The sequence below is a fragment of the Poecile atricapillus genome, chromosome 3 (genome assembly GCF_030490865.1).
Source record: "Poecile atricapillus isolate bPoeAtr1 chromosome 3, bPoeAtr1.hap1, whole genome shotgun sequence".
Lineage (NCBI taxonomy): Eukaryota > Metazoa > Chordata > Aves > Passeriformes > Paridae > Poecile > Poecile atricapillus.
The window spans coordinates 33,167,705-33,187,272 of NC_081251.1; the positions used below are offsets into that span (position 1 = coordinate 33,167,705).

The window sequence follows — 19,568 nt, forward strand, 5'->3', positions numbered from 1 at the left end:
TATCATTTCCCAAATTATGCATTTTTGTGATGCATTTAGATAGATAGACTCGGTTGTATGACAGGAGCAACTAGCACATTCATTTTGAAAATCCTCTGATTTCCAAATAGTATCTAGGTCATATGATACCCACAGGCATGATTCATCCACCTGGGCTTTATGCCAGCCAGCAACTGCATGGATATGACACTCCAGGAATACTGTAAAATTATTAAAGCTGAATTTTTTTTCAAAAGACAGCAATGATATCTTTCAAAAAGATTACAGCAATGATAGCTGTAAAAAATGCAGCACATAATTTACAGTTCCTTTCTGAAAATATTAATTTCATTAGATTGATGCAAAAAGTACACAGACTTTCATTTCAAAGGTTGCTGTCTTGATGTAAAGTCGTATTTGAGGCAGAGGTTGTCTTTACCTGAGTGTATCTTCTTGAAGCCCAGCTAGCTCTTAAGGGCTGATCTTAATATCATAGAATTGTTAAGGTTGGAAAAGACCTCTAAGATCATTGAGTTCAATCAGTCTTAACTACAATGAGATAAAAACTGCCAGTGTTCTGCCTCTTTGTATAAAGATAATAATCTCTTTGAGGGGCAGAAACCTCATACATTTAATACAAAACTCATGTTTTTCTTTGCAGAAGAGTTCATTTTCAAGAGTTGACATCATGCATACTTTCAGTCATGTGTATTATGCTGAGAGACACTCTTAGCTAAATATTCAATAAGCCTTGCTCAGGAAACTGTTGAGCTGCATTTTAAAAAATGTGTAGGTGTCTAGAAAAACAAAAATGTGTGTACCTGGAATGGGTTTTTTCAGATGTACAGACATGTTCATCTCAATGAACACTTCTAGGAGTAAATTCTTCTGGGACTTTACAGGTTATTTACCTCAAATTTTTAGGTGCCTCTATACGTTAAAAATGTAGCCCCTAATGGATTTGAAAACTGACTGGCTCTTTTAACTTCTACTTCTGAAGAGAGCCTTACAGTTGGCTTTTTAAAAATGTCTTTAGAGGATAAAGGCTGAAATTACCAAAAAATAGTTTCTCCTTTATCTTTCTGAGTTTGTGACTTCCCATCCTATAGAAGTGGGGTGGGAGAGGTGGAATGTTCTCAGATTTGTAAGCATGTCTGTGTTGTGGAGGACTTGCTCTGACTCTAGGTTTTTTAATTTTCCTTCTTCCATCTAGATAAAGAAGAGGCAACAGGATGTGGTGAGGTTTCTAGAAGCCAATCGCATTGAGTTCGAAGAAGTGGATATCACCATGTCAGAGGAGAAGAGACAATGGATGTATAAAAATATTCCTGAGGATAGGCAGCCTGCACAAGGCAATCCACTGCCACCACAGATATTCAGTGATGATCGGTACTGTGGGGTAAGTAGCTCTTTTGGTTCTCAATGGGTTTCAATATTCAGTACACTCAGCTGGCCATTTAAACATGGGACTTGCTGTTGTTGAGCTTTCTCTAATAGAATCTGAATTAATGCGGCAATAGGATCAGGTAATGATCAAACAGGGAAAATTCAGGTCATTCTTATGTAAGTCCTAGGACTGTCTAGGGAATTCCCTCCAGGAATGTAAAAATCAGAAATGTCACAAGCTTCGTGTACAACCTATTGATGGTAAAGTGCCTGGCGAGACCACTGTAAGCTGGGAATTTGTAGTATTCTTGCTGCTTGATTGAGTATTATTTTTATTGTAATTAAACTCCTTTTCTGCTGCTGTCACGGTGTAAATTTCATTTATGCTCAGAGTGTCTGAGCAATCAGATTGTTTAGGATAAATGAACACTATTTGATTTAAGTCTGACAAGAGGTTGACGGGTGGACTGATTTTTTGGTGTAAGCTTCTCCATCCACCAGCACAAGCTGAAGCAGTATCCTTTGATATGTATATCCAAAGTGGTTCTGACTTAGTCCCTGGCAGATTCAGCTGTTCTGCTCAGGTCTGATGAGAGTCTGTTGACTGCAGTGCAATTGTTAGCTTAATGCAGGAAGCATATAAAAAGTGATTTATGATCCTCTGCAACAAAGAGATTGGGTATGATGCAGCAGCTAACTGCTTTGTTGAAGCAAAGTGTTTAACATCCTTCCCATGTGCTTTGTATTGGTCCTACTTGTTTACCTCAGCAGTATAACTCTTATCTTCTTACTTCCAGGTAAGGTAAGTCAATCAAAGAAATGTATCTGGGACGTGGAAGGGATTATTACCCTCGCTTATGGATCAGCACCTCACTTACCAATAATAACCTTTACATTGTTCTGTGTGATTTTAGTTTACCTGGGAAATACAACATTTTTACATGTTGTTTCTTACCCTATAGAGTGTTTTAACCTAGTCTTAGAAGTTGCTGTTTGGAATTAGCAAGGCAGAAGATGTCATGCAACATGTGAGATGATCTCATTAATCTGTCTGCTGAGCTGATAGCCATTTTGGTTGAGCAGACTTAATCCTATTACTAGACTTCACTGTCTGCATGAACATCTTCAAAGAGCAAATATGCTTTGAAAGAAACTATATTTTCTAGGATGAAGGAGAAAGGATGTGCAGCATCTCCAACATTCATGAGTTAACCTGCTGCATTAGTTAATGGAGTTCTTAGGTAATATAGTGGAGGCAAAACATTATGCAGAAGGCAAAGGAGGTCAGTGCTGGAACGGGGGGTAAAATGTTACAATTAGGTAGAAGTCAGAAAACCTTGCACATCTTGTTTCTCTTTGTAAGTTCCAGTTTTCATGAGTGTTTTCATTTCAAACACATTCAGAGTGTTTTCATGTGTTGATCTTGACATAAATAACTAAAGCATAATCTCTATTAAGTAACAAACTGAAAAAATGCTGAGCTTTCTGTTAGTTGAGTTGGTGAAATTTGTAGTTAATAATTTCTGATTTATGTCCAGGCAATTTTTAATCCAGTTTTCTCTATTAAAAACATTAATTGCATTAATAAAATTGCATTATTAAAATGTAAGTGCAGATACAATTATTAATCATTAATCTGTCTCCTTTTCTCAGTCTTCTGAGCACTCCCCATTTTTCAGTAACAAGTTATGCTAAGAGATTTTGAAATTAAGTACCTGGCAAGAACAATTTTTATTTCCTGTGAACAAGATAAGAGCTGCAAGCACACAAGAACACAAATAATTTTACTGATAATCAAGTGCTATGTTATAGCACCAGCAATATGATAATTTACATGTTTTAATGACTTTACAGTCTGTTGTTTCATCTTAGTGACATTGCTATAAAATTGTATGTGAGAGCAGAGTCTACCATTCAGACAAATCAGACACATGACCCTGCTTTTCAAATTTGCAGTAGTGTAAATCTGAAATCAGTATAGTTATCTTGCTCTAGTTAGTGCTTTGTAAGAGTGAGGAGATGCTAGTGTCTAGTGCATGTTTCTGGAGAAAACTCATGTACTTGGCATAAAGGATTATAAAGTGGGGTTAATTTGGAGTAGAGCCTTAGTAGGATCTGGGAGGTTGTGTTGCATTGTTGGGCACTGGAATCAGTTTTGTCTTGCCTGATTCCTTACGGAGCTCATTTTCAGTTAGATTTAGTGGCTTGTGCTATAATACTTTGACCTACAGCTATGAAATGCAACTCAAATTGTGGATTATGTTCCCCCTAGAAAATAATCCCATACTGTCTTTCCCAGCCACTGTTCTCCACAGCAGAGGGGTTTACCCACCTGACTTGCTTGATCGTGGTACATGTTTCACGTTCCTGGATCACCTGTTCAGTGACTTCAGTGGTCAGGTCCACCCCTTGATCATGAACCTGTCTCTGCATTGCATCTCCTCCTTGGTGTTCTGATGTGTCACAGGCCCACTGAGCTGTGGTCAGCTTGCCCTTACCTTCCCAGTCCAGCTCCACTGCAGCCATTTCAGTTCTGGCAGCCTGGTCTGCCTGTCCCTTGTTTCCTTGTTCTTCAGTGGCATGGCTCTTGGGTATGTGAACATCTGCATAACATCCTTTTACAAGGTTCTCCACCCAGGCAGCAGTGCCCTGCAGCAGCCCAGATATTTAAACAGAAAGCCAGAAATGCTGGAAAATGGAATGCCTGAAATTAGGGCTGTGCCTCACACTACTCCATAGCTGAGTACACAGCTCTTTTTAGAGTAGAAGTGATTCTTGGATCTTTCAGAAGACTGGAAATACCCACTTCCCAGTGAAACTGCAGTCTTGTGAAGCTGCAAGTTAGCACTTTGAACAGTGACAGCTTTATATGCAGAAATCTGCCACTGAAGGGAGATTGCCTGAAATTTAGGCCAACCAAAATTAACAGAAAATCTGTCTCCAGGTGGCAATTTGAGCCAATGGGAAAATATTTACATAGTAGACTGACTCTTTTTTTGGTTTTGTTTTATTTTTTTTTTTTGTTCTTTTTTTGTTCTTTTTTTGTTTTTCCCTTTGAGGCTGTTTGTATGGTTTAGAGTGTTATGGTAAGTCCTGATAGAGTGCCTAGTGGGCAGCAGTAGAAACAGAGATATGTGATATTTATTGTCCTTCCCTGAAATGTAATATATGGGTGTCAACTCCAACAAAACAGCAAAGGCATATAGACGAGAAAGAAATAAAATAGGCTGCTGAAAGAGGTGCAGTGTTCTTGAGAAACTATTCAGTGCACAGACAATTATTGTAGCCCTGATTTCTTTGCACTGTTATGCATCACTCTGTTCTGGGTTTTTTTAAGATTGTGAAAAGATGCATACATGTTTCTTTTTCTTCCTCTTTTATAGGTGTCACATTGCAAATAAGTAACTGCTCACTGATAAAAGAAAGAAAAGAATTTAACAAAACTGGCTAGAGGCCACCTCAGCTTTTCTGCCCTGGCCTGTCTTTAGGGAGTTTGTTATTATTCTTGTGCCTACAGGTACAGAGAGCTTGAACTCTAGATCCTCAAACAATGTGGCAGAATTCCCTTTAGCATGCTGCTATAGTGTGTTCACTTTAGGAGCTAGAGGAGTTGTGAGGCTAATTTGGTGTCCAGCAAGTCTACATTTGATTCTCTGCACCCTTAGAGACATCTTGTCTGATTCATTTAGCATTTTTTTGGTCCAGGTCTGCTTTTAGAAGGGGGATAATTTTGCTAGATAAAAGTTAATGTGAATTGCTCAGAGATCATTAACAATGGTTAATAATGCTAAAACTTTCTTGACCAATTATTTTTGCTATCAGAAGTAGAGTTTCCTGTATGGCAAATTTGAGCTCTGTGTGTGAAATTGTTCTTAATTGCCTTTTGCAGTTGTGTTGGAGCAGGCTTTGGCTCATCCACAAACCCTAGGCTGAATGTGACTTGAGGCCAGTGACATGCACTGTTTATCTTCCTGATTAAGGTCTTTTTTCAAGTGAGGAATATAGAAGGCAGAGCTGGTGTTGGAAAGCACCCTCTGCCCAAGAGTCTTCTCCACACTGGGAGGATTCTGTTCAGATCATTCACAAGGGTTAGTTATAACTTTCAGATTATGCCTATGCTTTTGGCATCCACTTGTCATTGCTTTTCTGTCTCCTGAGGAAAAGAGTTTTGGTTCTGTGTAATATGTACTTTATATTTATAGAGTACATTTATGTACTTTATAAACGGAAATGTAGTACCAGAGGCTAAGTGTAGAGTAGCCAGCTTGCTCAAGGCTTAAAATATAGAAGCTTAGCAACTAAGTAAAAATAAAATAATCCAAGAATTTTATCTTCCTCAGAGAAGTCAGGACTCATTTCAGTAATGTATTATAGTACTGCTGTTTACCCTGTAGTGGAGAGACTACAATCCTGTTGAACACCACAGTTTTTATTTGAACTAAGTAAACTTCATTAGTTGTTGTTTCAAAGTGAAGTAGCAGTTATTTTGTAAACCATCCCTTTACATAAAAATGATAGGCATCAAAGACATTTCTGGAGATACCTTACTCTGTTTGGAGACTTCTTATTTAGTTAATTATTATTTTATATTTATATATAAATATAATAATGTAGGGTGTTCATGTATTTTAGAACACTTAAAAGGGACTGGTGTAAAATTAGAATTGTTACTTTTACAGGATGTTGTAGAAAATACGGCACATTTCTTTTTCATTTTTATATTTATTACACTGATTTCTGCAAAACTTATCAGCAAGCATGACATAATGATTAAAAATTTTGTTTGGGATCCTAATATTCCTTTCCATGGAACAGAAACTTCCTATTGTGCCATGCTTTCTTGAAAAAGCAGGTTTTATTATTAAAGATGTTGGACTATCTTAACTAAAGTATTTTTAAAAGGCCAGCTCTAAAATAGAGGATAAATGATACATGAGGAAAGGCTAGGAAATCTTAATAAGTGGCAGTAATACTTTGAAGTCACATGGTATTGCACAGAATACAGATGTATTTTGGAACAATATCTAGAAAAGGTCATGGCTGTCGTCAGAGAACAACAGCCAGGATGAAATAATTCAATCTACTACTGTTCCATTTGTGTCCAAGTTAAAATATGTGCATGCAGAGCTTCTGTGCACCATGGTCATTTTGTGTCTTTTAGTCATTACCTCATGTAACAGCCTGACTACCATAGTTAACTCCCTGATATTTCCATCTCAAATTCCTGTTGTTGTCTGATTTGGTAATACTTTTATCCAAACAATTTGTAAAATGATACGATGGGCTGGAAGGTGCACAAACGGTGGAGGTGACAGCTCTTACCATCCATAGTACTTACAGATTCTGCTGCTAACTCCCCTGAATAGTCCCCTACCCCAGGTGGGCACTAGGCACTAGGTTTGAGGTCTTCAGTGCTTGTCTAAGGGAAGTCCTGCTGCACTCCCTGCCTTGGAGGTGAGGGATATCAGTTCTTAGATTGCTGATGTCTGTGTACCCTGGCACCATTGCTGCATGAATGGCAAACATCACATCAGCCTGAGTTTGTCCTGTACCGTCCAAACAATAGAGCTGGGGCTGACATCTGCTCCCTTTTATTAAAGCCTTTGTTTCTGGAAGGCTACAACTAAACAGATTACCAAAATAAACATCTGGCCTTTAGTAGAGGAGTAACAAGTTGCTTTGTAGAGTCAATTCTATAAGCTCTTTAAAAACCCTGTGTAGAGATCTTATCAGAAGGTTAGGTAATGAAAACTGTCATGTTTAGCTTGTCCTGTGTTGATTTTGTGGAGACATGATCTTCTTTTATTTGTGTATTTATTTAATATTAGAAGAGACTCACGCATGCACACAGATTCCACTAGGGTAGCTGTGCTGTGTAAGAATTTTCCATTGTAATCCTAATCAGATCAGTAAATGAATGTCATCTGTTCTGGAGAACTGAACTGCCCTTTTCAGGGAGGATGTTAACAGCTCGTTCTCAATGGCATACAGTATTAACTCAGCCAGTAGCAAAGTGCTGATTGAATGTGTTTAAATTATGAGTTCCTCACTATTACTTGAAGGAGCAATTATGTTGGTCCTTTCATACGACTAGAGAGATCATAATCTTATATTAAAAATATTGACAAAGAGAAATACATTTGAACAGCATGCCAATGGAGTAATCTGTAAGTGTTGTCCAGTAATCACTGCACTTTAAAAATCGTTAGGAAAAGCTATGCAAGCTACATTTGGGTGAGTTTCTTGGTTTTTTGCTTCTTGGTGTGGTAAGCAATAAAGATTTGTCTGAGAGGTTTAACAAGCTTGCTCTCATTGCCAGCTAAAGCAAACAGCAACAAAACCAACATGCTTGTTTAAAGAAACTTTCTGGAAAGAACTTTATTCACAGTTGCTGTCTTTGAAAGTTCATTAGATGTAATGTTCTCCTAATCTTGGTGCAGCGGTGAAGGTAAAATTGCTAATTGTAAATCTACTCTGTGTTAGTGTTTTACTTTGATCCAATGCCTTCACACTTCTGTAATATTCCTTGAAGCCCGAATAATTATTTATGCTGATCTGCAGTACTGCCAATTTTAACTTTGGTGTGCAATAAATAGTTTCTCCCAGCAGTGACAGTGTTTATTTAAACAATCCTGAGTATACCTGCTTAACAAAATCCTCAGCCAAATTAATTATGGCAGTGTCTGTAATCACACCACTGCAGTGATCTGGTTTCCCAGCACCAGGAATACATCACACTTAAGGTCTAGCAATCATCACAGCTGGAATACAGCTAATGCTGTAGCCACCTTGAGCTATGTGAACTTGGCTGTTGCTGTTGAGAGAAGAACCTACCCTGGAAGTGGGATTTCTAAAGAGGAGAGAATTCCCAAGGGCCAGTGGTTTTCCTACTGGAGTAAAATGGCATAAAACCCACATGAAGGCCAGAAGAACCTAAGGCATTTGTGTCAGATTTCCTGAATGCTTGTCCAGTGTCTCACAGAGTAAACTGATATTAGTTTTCTGTAACATTTGGCCAGTCGATGGTCTTTGGGATTACTGCATAATGTAGACATTAACAAAGTTCTCCTGTCTTTGATTAATCTGGTTTTAAAGAAGTGCAAAGCAGCCATAGCACCTTTTATTTCCAAGATAAACTGCAAAGATTCAAATTTTAAAAACAAAGCTGTGGGAGTGTGAGGCTTGGAGGATTGGGTTGTTTTTTGTTTTGTTTTCTTTTTTTTCCTTTACCATCATACTAAATAGACAACATCACATGGCTTTGCTGTTTAGGGGGGTTGGAACTAGATGATCTTTTAGGTCCCTTCCAGCCCAAGTCATTCTCTGATTCCATGTTAATTTTTAAACCTAGTGTATGATACACCTTAAAATTAGCATAAATGGCCTTATATTTGTGAGACTAAAGGTCCATCAAGCCCAGTTTTGTCCCAACAGTGACCATAAACCTAGGAAAGACTGCAAACAAGTCAAGATATAAAGTGGTTGAGTATTTTCCTTGTCTCTAGTTATTTTTCTGAAATAAATGCCACTTTAGCATATTTAGTATTTCTTACTACATTTTTATTTCATGAAGCCTTGTGGTGGAAACTTTTAACATCTCCATTAATGCTCTGGAAATGCATTCCATGTGCTCACTAACACATCTACTACCAAGCATCCTGCCACCACAGTGAGCTTCACAGCCTTCCTAGCCTTCCTCCCATTACCCTCTGGGGTAACTTTGGTCCTGAAGACCTTTGCAGCCAGAGCTTGTCTCTATCCGAGTTTAGTCACTCAGCAGGAGCTGGGAAAGCAAAGCAGAGCTTTAGGCCATACAAGGCCAAAAAGATTTTGCTTGTTTATAGGTGAGCTACAGGCAAGTAGTTCACCTGCAGTGGCTTCAGTTTATTTTCAACAAAGCAAGAGCTTATTTGGTCAGCTAATCCACTCTGCAGCAGCTCATTGAGCATATTGAATGCTGCAACTGTTGTGGTGTTAAAACAGAGAGGCTGTATCCTGCTCAGGTTATGTGGTGGGTGATGGACCTGCCACCAACTTTAAGGGTGAGGAACTGTGTCTAAAGCAGTCAGCTAGTTGTTAACTTGTTAAAAAGCCATTCTCCCTTGAAATAGCTTTTTTCTCTCCTTCTTTATCCTCCTATCCCTTCTTTGTCCCTTTAAACCATTCTGAGATATATTTTTTCCTCCTAACTGGCATTTGTCTTTTTTTCTAACATTTCATACCCTCAGTCATGGGACTTATCATCTGTTCTTTTGGCTTTTCAACTTCTCCAGAGGTTGAGCATCTCTGCATTGCTGACGATTCATATCCACTGTCTCCATGTCCTACTAGTTTTAGTACTGAGTTTTTCATCAGTTTTACTCAACTACCAATGTTGCCAGAATTCTATACATTAATGGAGTGTGATTAGCAGCTCTGGAAAGCACCAAGTTTCATGATTTAAAATGCTACAGTCAAAATTATATTTGTACACATAGTTGCCTTAGAAGTGGGGCCGTGGGTAGCGGTTTGCCATACTTGTATATTTTTAGGTTAGCAGCTGCTCTCAGAATGCCTCCCATTGACAATGGGAGCAACTTCCTTGCACAGGAGCAGGACAGCACTGCTCCACTGATCCCAGCAAAGCCACAGTGCTCCTGGGGTAGAGCTGCTTGGGACAGTGACAAGAAGGTTGTAGTAACTTGCTGCTTGCTAGTGGTGAAGTGTGGTGCAGAAAGAGGGAACCACTGCCTTGCCAAAACCAGTGAATGAACCTCCGTGGGAGGCAGAATGTCCCGCAGAACTTTTCCAAATGGAACCCATTGGGTCACCAGTGAGTTGGGCTCCTGCCTGGATATGAAATTCTCATTTTCACTGAGCTTGTGCTGTTTTCTCTCTTCAGCCTCTGCATCTACTGCTGGTAGCAGTGTGATGCTTTTTACTGCGATAAGAATTTTTATGTCCTCACTCATGGATTTAGTGTCTTTACATGTGGCCCAAATCTGCACAGATTTCCTCCCCTTCTAATGGTAAGATCAAAGGCAGGGTAATTTTGGAGAATCTTTTATCTCGCCTGTGTTACAGGAAAAGCCAGGGATGCCCACTTTGAACTCCTACCACTCATGACACAGCCATTGCGTCATTGAGATCATACTTCACAATAATCTCTTAAGAAATTACTGTGCCAAAGTGATTTCTTAAATTTTTTTATAGGACTGTTATGCTTTTTTGTAACATTTTTTGTTTCACATTTGAATATTTTGAGATCATATGTTGTAATTGCAGACACCACTAGGAAAATTCTCCTATTTAAAATTTACTTCTACTTTATCTAAAAGCATTATGCTTTTTCTCCCCCACCACCCATGAAAGTAAGTTTCAATAGCATTTAAATACATTTTGCAATGCAGATATTTCAAAACATCAGGGAGATTGCTTCTGGTGGATAATCTCTTGTGGTTCTTAAATATTCAGGTCCTTTTAAAATGAATCAATCCCCACTGGGTTTTGTGCGCTTTCAAACACAGACTGACTCAGTTTAGCTTGCCGCTTAACCTTCACAATTTTTTCACTAAGTGAATCCAGGTTTGTTAATCATAAAAATGTGGAAAAGACATACCAAGTCAGGACTTGATAATTCTGAAAGTAAAATGATAGCTAGTACTTGAAGAAAGCTTTTTATCATTAAGTATTAAATTACTTTACGGAGGTTAGGTTAAACAGATGTTCAAAAACAGATTTTGGTGGATTAACTGAGTCTCAGTCATTGTCTGAGCCAGGAGTGTGGCCCTTTTTCTTATGACATTATTTTCAGTCACTTTCCTGCTTTATTTTCTTGCCAGTTTATTAACAAATAGTGTAAAAACCATGGTCTTAGAATAGTGATACTTCTAGAGCTGACTGAAGTACTGGGATTGAGAGACTTCAGGAGAACCCCAGAACTTGGAAATGGTGCTGTGAGATGATGAGTCACCCAAACAAACATAGAACCTTCTTTGGACAAACTGTTGAGACAAAGAAGTGTTTGGGGGTTAGTGAAGACTGCCTGTGTTACCTCTGTCTCTCTCTTCTTTGCCTCCTTTGGGCTCTGTTCTCTGTGGATATAACTTTCTATATTCTCCCAGCCTCCTCTGGGCTGAATTCTCTGTAGATACAGCTCTCTATAGTCCCTCAGCCTCCTCTGGGCTGAATTTTATTTAAGATACAATTTTGTCTTACTCCCCAGCCTCCTCTGGGCTGAATTCTCTATAGATACAGTCTCTCTTTAATTCCCCAGCCTCCTCTGGGCTGAATTCTCCTGGGATCCTCCCTCGTGGGGAGTTCCACTTATCTCCGTCTTCGTCACTCGAAGAAAGCTCCCGGACTCATTAGGTTCTGATTTCTCGGGTTTATTAAAGGATTTTTACAGAACTTGGCAGGTCCATCCAGACTAACTGCACAAGCTTAAATCGCCACGGCCTGGCTCATCTTGTTCTAATGATACAAAATGGCCCCGAAACACGTGGCCTTTTCACTCTTATACTAATTTCTATCCTATTAACTACTGACACGTATATTGTTATCATACTTTAACAAATAAGTTTTCTATATCTACTAACGTAATTAAAAGTGCGACTAACTCTAAACCAATTATATTCTGTGCTTTTATAAACTGCAGAAGCATGGAGAAGAAGGAAGAAGAAGGACTAAAAACTATACCCTTTTTCCTCCATCTTTACTCCATGTGTGGAACCCTCTTAAAACTTATACTTTCACCTCTGTGTCAAAAAAAACTATTTTTCTACTTCTTATTCAATCTCCTACAAGCTCTGGCTTATTCAGGGATATTTGGAAGCCTTTTTATCAGTATTATATACAATTGATGTATTTTTCAGAGAATTACACAAGCAGAGAAATTTTCCTGCATTTCTAGACTCCTACAGCCTGTGGTGCTTAGGAGGGAGAATATTCCTGGTGGGGACCCAAAAAGTATTCCTGGTGGGGACCCGTTGTCTGCCACAATGGCTGCATGCCCACAATTTGTCTGCTGGTAGTTTACAGGGTTGTAATGGGCATCTTCAGTCAGTTTGGGTCAGCCCTGATGTTAAAGAAAGGGTCCTTCTTGCTGTGGGCTGTACTCATCCACTGCTGCCCTACCTTCAGCCCCAGAGACTGTGACTCACCTGTTGATGAGCCCTGTGGAGCAAAGTAAGGTTATTTCTCAGGTAGATCACACGCTGTCTTCCTGTGTGTTGCTTATATAGCCTTATCCCTCATGGGTTTTCATCTGCTTTAGGAGAGTCAGAACAGACCTTTTTAAGGTTTAATAGTGTCCATGCAGCTTTTGCAGTCTCCTTCTTAGAGGTCAAGGGCTTAATCCAACATCCTTCTGCAGAGCTTCAGTATTACTTATTACTCCTCTAGGTATTCAATGATTATATTGTCCCTTTTTATTCCATGGCACTGTTGGGAATCCTTTCAGTAATCTTTCGTTTTACACCATGGCTTAGTTGATTTGCCTGTTTTACTTGGATTTGCTTTCTGGCAATTACTTGTAAATTTTTGTTAATTCCTAAGTTAGCATATGTCATGTTTTAAGAAGAGAACAACAAAAAGTCATCTTAAGAGGGTTTACTTTTTCTACTTCTGTCAGCTAATGTATCTGAGGCCTGAGGACCATTATATGCTCCTGCTGGCTTCTTGGTGTCTTTCACAGGTGCTTTTAGTATAGGGGTTAGGCTGAGGAGCTGCCCTTGTGCAGCTATGGTTGTGTTTTTGTGAGGGCTGAGGCTGTTTAAATAATTATGCAACTGCAAAGTATCCCAGTTCACTCTGATATAGCAGTATATCATTATTGAAATACTGGTAAAGCACCTTCATCCTAGCACACCATAAAGGTTTTAGGAGAAATTCTGCACTTAAATACCTTTAAAATATTCCCACCACAGAGTTTCTTTTGATGCAAGTACATGCTTATACTTTCCTGTCAAAGTAGTGAGAGATGTTGAAGTTAGAGAATTTATGTGTTTTTCTTCACCACTGTAGGTTGTAGTTTGTGATATCATTTCTGTTTAGGTTTTAGGTTTGGGTAGGAGAATAGGGGTAAGTATCAATATCTTTATGAGCATTATTACGTGTCACTTTTTAGTCTAATACAAGGTGTGGTAATATCAATCAGGAAAATAGGAATACAAATGTTGACTTATCTTTTCCTCTTTTAATTCTCTAGGATTATGATGGCTTTTTCGAATCAAAGGAGAGCAACACTGTATTCTCCTTTCTAGGACTGAAACCTACTTTGGCATCAAAGGTTAGTGAAGTATTGCAGACTTTTTATGGAATTATTGAGATGTTGAGATTGAATTTTCTTTGATCCCTGTGTGGGATGGAACTCTGTGTTTGGATGCATCCCTGCTGTGATCCATACCTTGCCCATATCACCTTAATGCTAATGAAGTAATTCAGATAGCTGTAAGGAAAAGTACAGCATTTTAAATGAAAACAAGCATATACATGGGAGTAATTTCAGACAGCAGGTAAATTAAGTTTAAAGATTGCAACTGGATTAATTATTAGAGGAGACAGAACTGGGATCTTAATCACTGAACTTTCTGAAGCCTGGCATAATAGCTCAGCATTTATTCATTAGGCATTAACAATTTTTTTAATGCTGAAATGTTGGAGCACTCAGAACTTAATTTAACTTTTTTGAATTCAGTTTTAGCGAACACATATCTACAGGTCAAAACACAAAGCCAGGTAACATCTTTCTGTTGAAGGCAGTATAACAGGAAATTTTATTGCCATATGGAAGTCTGGACACTTGTTCAAACACACTCTGTGGTGCGCCATTTGGCAGTAGATCAGACACAGAGGGGAGGATTTTTCTTTCCTTGGATACTGTATATCTAAATATATTTGGTACTAGTACTGTTTCAGGCCTGGGTGGTAGCTCTTGGGTATCTATAGAGTTTTTCTTCTGTCAGGAATTGATTTATTTCTGGACCCCTTGAGGGACAGGAGTAGGAAGGAACCTCAGCAGAGAACCACAGAAGCAGGTTATTTTGGCAGCCTGCCTCACCTTGTAGATTGGATAACTTGTCCTAGGAAAAAGATAGTGTTCTGACACAATCTGAAATAGCAGCTTCTGTGCAGCTCTGTTCCTAAAAAATATTGTGTTGGAGGCCTGGAGGGGTGTCTGAATAAACTTCCTGCTTCAATCTGGTGGTACTTCAGAGAGATGCACCCTCAGCTCCTAAGTGGTCTGGGGTTAGGGTCACCTTGTATGCAAAGGTCACAGGTATGGGAGATGAGAATGAATTAATAACATTAATATTATGTTAATAATAATTAATAATACTCTTTATTTTTTCTCTTTTCAATAGGAGTCAGAACCATAGAAAGCTCATGTGAAGTATCAACAAGCACATTCCTGAATGAGGGACTTTATTCTTCAGCACATAACAGCTTCCCCACTGGATCACTGTGATAGAGCAAACATGTCATTAGTAGTAGTCTGCTTGCCATGAGATGGTGCTCTCCGATAATGTGGAGCTAATAACACGCATATGAAATAGGATTAAGGCTGGGCTACTCATCTTCCATTGTAAAAATGCTCACTGTTGATGTTTCACTTTTGTCTTTGGATTTTGCAAGTGGCCCTGATATTCTAGCAGTCATGTATGTTTGAGAATAAGGATTGGAAGTGTAGGGCTTGTCATATTCCTTACCTTTTTTAATTCTTCCCACTACTGTAGTGCAAATTAGCTCATGATGATAGTTGAAGTGCTGGTGGTTATTAGGTGCTGGCTATGATCCAGAAGGTAAAAAGCATCAATCTTGAGATCTCAGTCTAAGCCAATAACTGCCATATTTTTGCTCTACATTTATTTATTGTGATGTTTATTCTAGATCATGGTTGTTTTAAGAGACATGGGCTGCTAATCTTGTTAATGAAGACTCAATTTGTCTAATGATGCACATTGCAACTGACTGTTTAAAACAAGTTGCTACCGTGAAGGAGGTGCCAAAGTGAAATATTTTGATGTGTTTCCAAATGCAGGTGAAATGTTCAGTAAAGCACTTGGTGGCAATACTGGGGAGTTCAGAAGAGATAAAGGGAGTCTCATAGCTAATGATAATATGAAGTTATGTCTTAACTGAGAAAGTCTTAACACCCAAGGTTGGAGCTCTATAGTTGGACTGTCTTAAAATGAAATTTTGCCAAAACTTCAGTTTACCTTCAGTAACACACAGCTCCACCACAAACCACATGAGGGTCAGGGGGATACTTTGAGAGCAAGGTTTCAGTCCCATGGTTAAACACTCCACCATGGTCCAAGAGCATGCTTAACTTGCCTAGCTGCTGTCCTGGTTATATCCCCAGATGTGGTCATGTGGAGGTGCCTCAAAGGCAGTGAGAAAGCTGAATGTGTGCTTTGCCAAATGAGGTCAGTGAGGTTGTTCAGCTGAGGAACAGGAGCCAAGTAAAGGAAGTGGAGATTATTCCAGTGGGACTGCATTGATGCACATAGCAGAACTTAGGCCCATGACTTGCCAATGACCATTACAAAATGCATTCTAGACAGAAGTAAAATTGCATCACGCATTTTGAATCAAATACAGATATATAAATAACAGCTATGCTGTAATGTAGCTTTTACTCAAGTGATTTCATACTGGCAAGGTAGTGCCATCAGAGTGGACATCCTTATGTATTTGGGCAAATGAAAGACAACCACTGTGTAGAAAAGCTGCTTTGCAATCGCTCAGACTGTGTGGTTTGAAGGAAGCCAGACTTGTAAAAAGTGTCAGAAAGCAATACTATCACAACAAAACCCCACTGTGAAACAAATCACATATTCTGTTGACATCACTAATCATAGCATACCAGACATGTCAGCTGGAAGGGACAACTGAAGGTCTTCTGGTCCGGGACTGTCAAAATCAGGCTGAAGAACCACACTAGCTTGGATCAGATATGGGTTTGTATAGCTGAGCATTAAGTATATCCAGAGCTGAAGATCTCATAACTCTCTAAGTAACCAGTGACATTGCTGCAGTGCTTTCCTAGTGAAAACTTTATCTCTTAAAGTCCAGCTTTGGCTCCTAGGCTTTAATTTGAGTCTGCTGCCTTTGCAGTGTTTTTTTTTTTTGGCAGTCACAAGAAGAGATTGGCACCATTCCTTTTTTAATGGCCCTCAAAATAGTTGTAGGCTAACATTGGGTCACCTCTTAGCCGCCTTCTTACCAGACTGAACAAACCTGGCTGCTCAGTTGAGCTAAAGATCTAGATGGAACAAGAGCACACACAGATTTGAAGTCCATGGTTGTATTCGCTGGTCAAAATCTTTTCCAGAGCACCTTCTTTAGAGGAATCTTGAACGGGCATTGATATATGTACATGCATTTTTAAGAATTATGTTGTCTGTGTCAAGGTACTGTGACATTCTTGTAACCAATCCCATATTTTCATGAGACTTGAACCTCGCTATAGGAAGGGAATATGACATGAGGTGGAGCTGTACATTGTTAACTTCACCACATACAATATAACTATTCCTAAAAAAGAAGTTAAATATTTAACTTTGTAAATGAATAGATAGATGAATTTATGTAATTTTGCAGTTGATTACAGAGAAGCCATCCTGGATTTATCATGTACTTGATACGTTGTAAACTTCGAGAACTGCCTGAAGTCCCAGGTTTGATAAATTTACCTAAGTGTGTAAGCATAGGCACATGAGTAATCCGGGGTGTGAAACCCCAGGTTTACTGATGTGAAAGGAAAAAACACTCTGATTTCTCCAGGGGTGAAATTAGTTTCACAAAGCTCCTTTTGAATTTTGATAATTGTAGAATAGAAGGCTCTCATTTAGTGGAGAGTTAGTCTTGTTTCAGCTGTTAAGTAAACCTGGCTTATTTCAGAGCATGTGTGTGGGCATAGTCAGTTGTATGGAGGACAACACTAGCTCCAAAGATATCCTGCTTGCTTGCATGGATTGGCAGTGTAAGTCCCTTAGAATGTGGGCTTTTGAATTATAAGTAGCTAGTTTAAAAAAAAAAAAAAAAAAAAAAAAGAATATATGTTTGGATGTGAATTTTGACTGTTGTACAGCAGCCTTATTTTTGTAATTAAAGCAAGTAGACTTCTAGTTTGTTACACAAGATGATCTGGGATTTTTTAAATCAGTTTTGTAGTAATGATATGTAGCTATCAGGTAACTGAAAAGGTCTGGGGAAACTAGAGAAATTTATTGAAAGAAATAGGAAATTCTTAATTCTGATAAAAATTTTGGCGTATAAAGTTATGCTTAAGAACCAAATGATCCCAGTTTCTAGCTAATACTTATAACTACCCCACTTTTTGAATTGGAGAGCAGTGTGAGTGAAACTTAATCTTTGTACCTAGCTAAAGTTGCTGTGTGGGCTGACGTGCACGCGCACATTCACTGTATCAGTGGCTTTGATAGAGGTGTTTTTGTTTGTGCCACACACTACTGGATAGTGCCTTGCCAGAAAGAGGACTGTTTCTGTGGGGTCTTCTTAGATGTGCTTAAACTTTGAACTGAGAAAGGTGTAGTTTCTATATTGCTATTTTTTTAATAATACAGTACATTTATTTTGAGGCCTGAGTCAAAAGGCATATTCTTTGTAAGACTGAAACAGTTTTTGATGAGTCTTCTGAACTCTTGATTTTTCCTAGGTGACTTTGTTTTTTAATTTTCTTTTCCTTTTTGTTGACTGTCTAGCATCAAACCTTCCAAGGGAAGTGAACCTGGAGTAAAGCCCATAAATTCATGTTTACACTTTAAAATAGTGTCTGATTTCAATGCTGAGCAGCCCAAGTGCTATCACTGAAATGAAGAGTAGCTGCCAAGCTCTCAGTGGATTTCTTGCTTGTCCCTCCCTGTCCTTTTTCACTGTCAGGCCATTTATTTGAGGTGTCCTATTCAGGCATTACCATGGTTCAGAAGTAGGACCCTGAAATGCCTTGTGGCCCTTCACAGGAGTGCAAGAGTGGGGTGATCACCAGGGAAATGCCAAATCTCATTAGTTTTCAGTAACTTATTCACTGATTTCACAACCCTTGGCACGAACAGTGGGAGGAGGATGGAGCCCTGCATGTTCACCCTTCACAGGGAGCCCGAGTGGAAGACCCAGTGCAGAATGGCCCTCAGCTTGCTCTGGCACCCTGAGCAGAGGTTCTCACAGGGGCCCTTCACTGGCAGCGCCACTTGTGACACCACACACCACTGCTTTCCACAGGACTCCAGCTGCATCATGGCCTATGCTTCACCCTCCTGCTCCCTAAGGAATTTGGGAGGGAGAACAACATCTTCTTGAGAGCAGTCCTTCAGCCAGGGCAGATCCAGCTTACTCCCTTATCTTTACCTCTTCCTCATGTATGTCGTTCTGTCCTGTGTAGACCTACCTGTGTGCAAAGCTTCCACTCCCAGCCATCTGTAACATCCCTGTGGGGTCACAAACACAGAGCTGGTGTTCCCCTTCATGGCATCAGTGTTCTGTAACTCGGTAGGGGAGGGAGCATGTTGCATCCTAGGTTGTGTATGTGTCATGTATTAAACTGTGTTCATCTAATAAAGAACTGTAATTCACAAAAAGAAATTTGCACTGTGCTGTATGTGCTAAAATGAAAATATGAAATGAAAAAATAAGAGTTTATTCTTGCTGCGGCTTGCTTTGGTGGCAGCCTGGTGCTTTGGTTTGGGCAGCCTCTGCAGGTGGAAGCACTGCAGAACTTTTCACCTGGGATGGGTGGGCCTGATTCTGTAAGATGTTAATTAGCTTTGAACCCCGGTAGCTGCATGGGAATTGCAATGTGTCCAGAATACCTGCAGGTTTGGGGTCTACCCAGGTAAATAGCAGAGTGAGGGTGTAGAGGACTTCTTGCCCCAGATGCCAAACAAAAGCCATGGCCGCTTTTCTGACTCCCAGAGGACCAGACCACCACTGCACCTAGGCATGAAGGATTTGTTTCACCAATGTGTGACTGAAGGAGTGAGGAGCAGATCAGTGCTGGCATGGAGACAAACCTGCAGAAGGTGGTCAGGAGCTTGGGGCAAGGCCAGGCAAATAATATGAAGCTGTAGTGGGTGAGGTTTGCTGAAGATAACATCTCAGGTTTGTCCCATTCTGCTTCTCCAGCTGCTGATGCCCCATTACTGCTCTTCATTAAATACTTCCACTTCACAGCTTCCCAATAGGAAAAGGGTAACTCTCAG

The 19,568-nt window shown here is 39.5% G+C and overlaps 1 protein-coding gene across 1 annotated transcript in view; it reads left to right on the plus strand.

The window, feature by feature from the left end:
• The window catches only part of SH3BGRL2 (SH3 domain binding glutamate rich protein like 2), a 40,187-nt gene extending 21,219 nt beyond the window's left edge, over nt 1–18,968 (plus strand). The window contains exons 2-4 of the mRNA XM_058836469.1: nt 1,193–1,378; nt 13,553–13,633; nt 14,709–18,968. Coding sequence (XP_058692452.1) covers nt 1,193–1,378; nt 13,553–13,633; nt 14,709–14,723 — 282 coding nt within the window. The 3' untranslated portion in view covers nt 14,724–18,968. The remainder of the gene's footprint in view (nt 1–1,192; nt 1,379–13,552; nt 13,634–14,708) is intronic.
• Nucleotides 18,969–19,568: the final 600 nt, after the last annotated feature.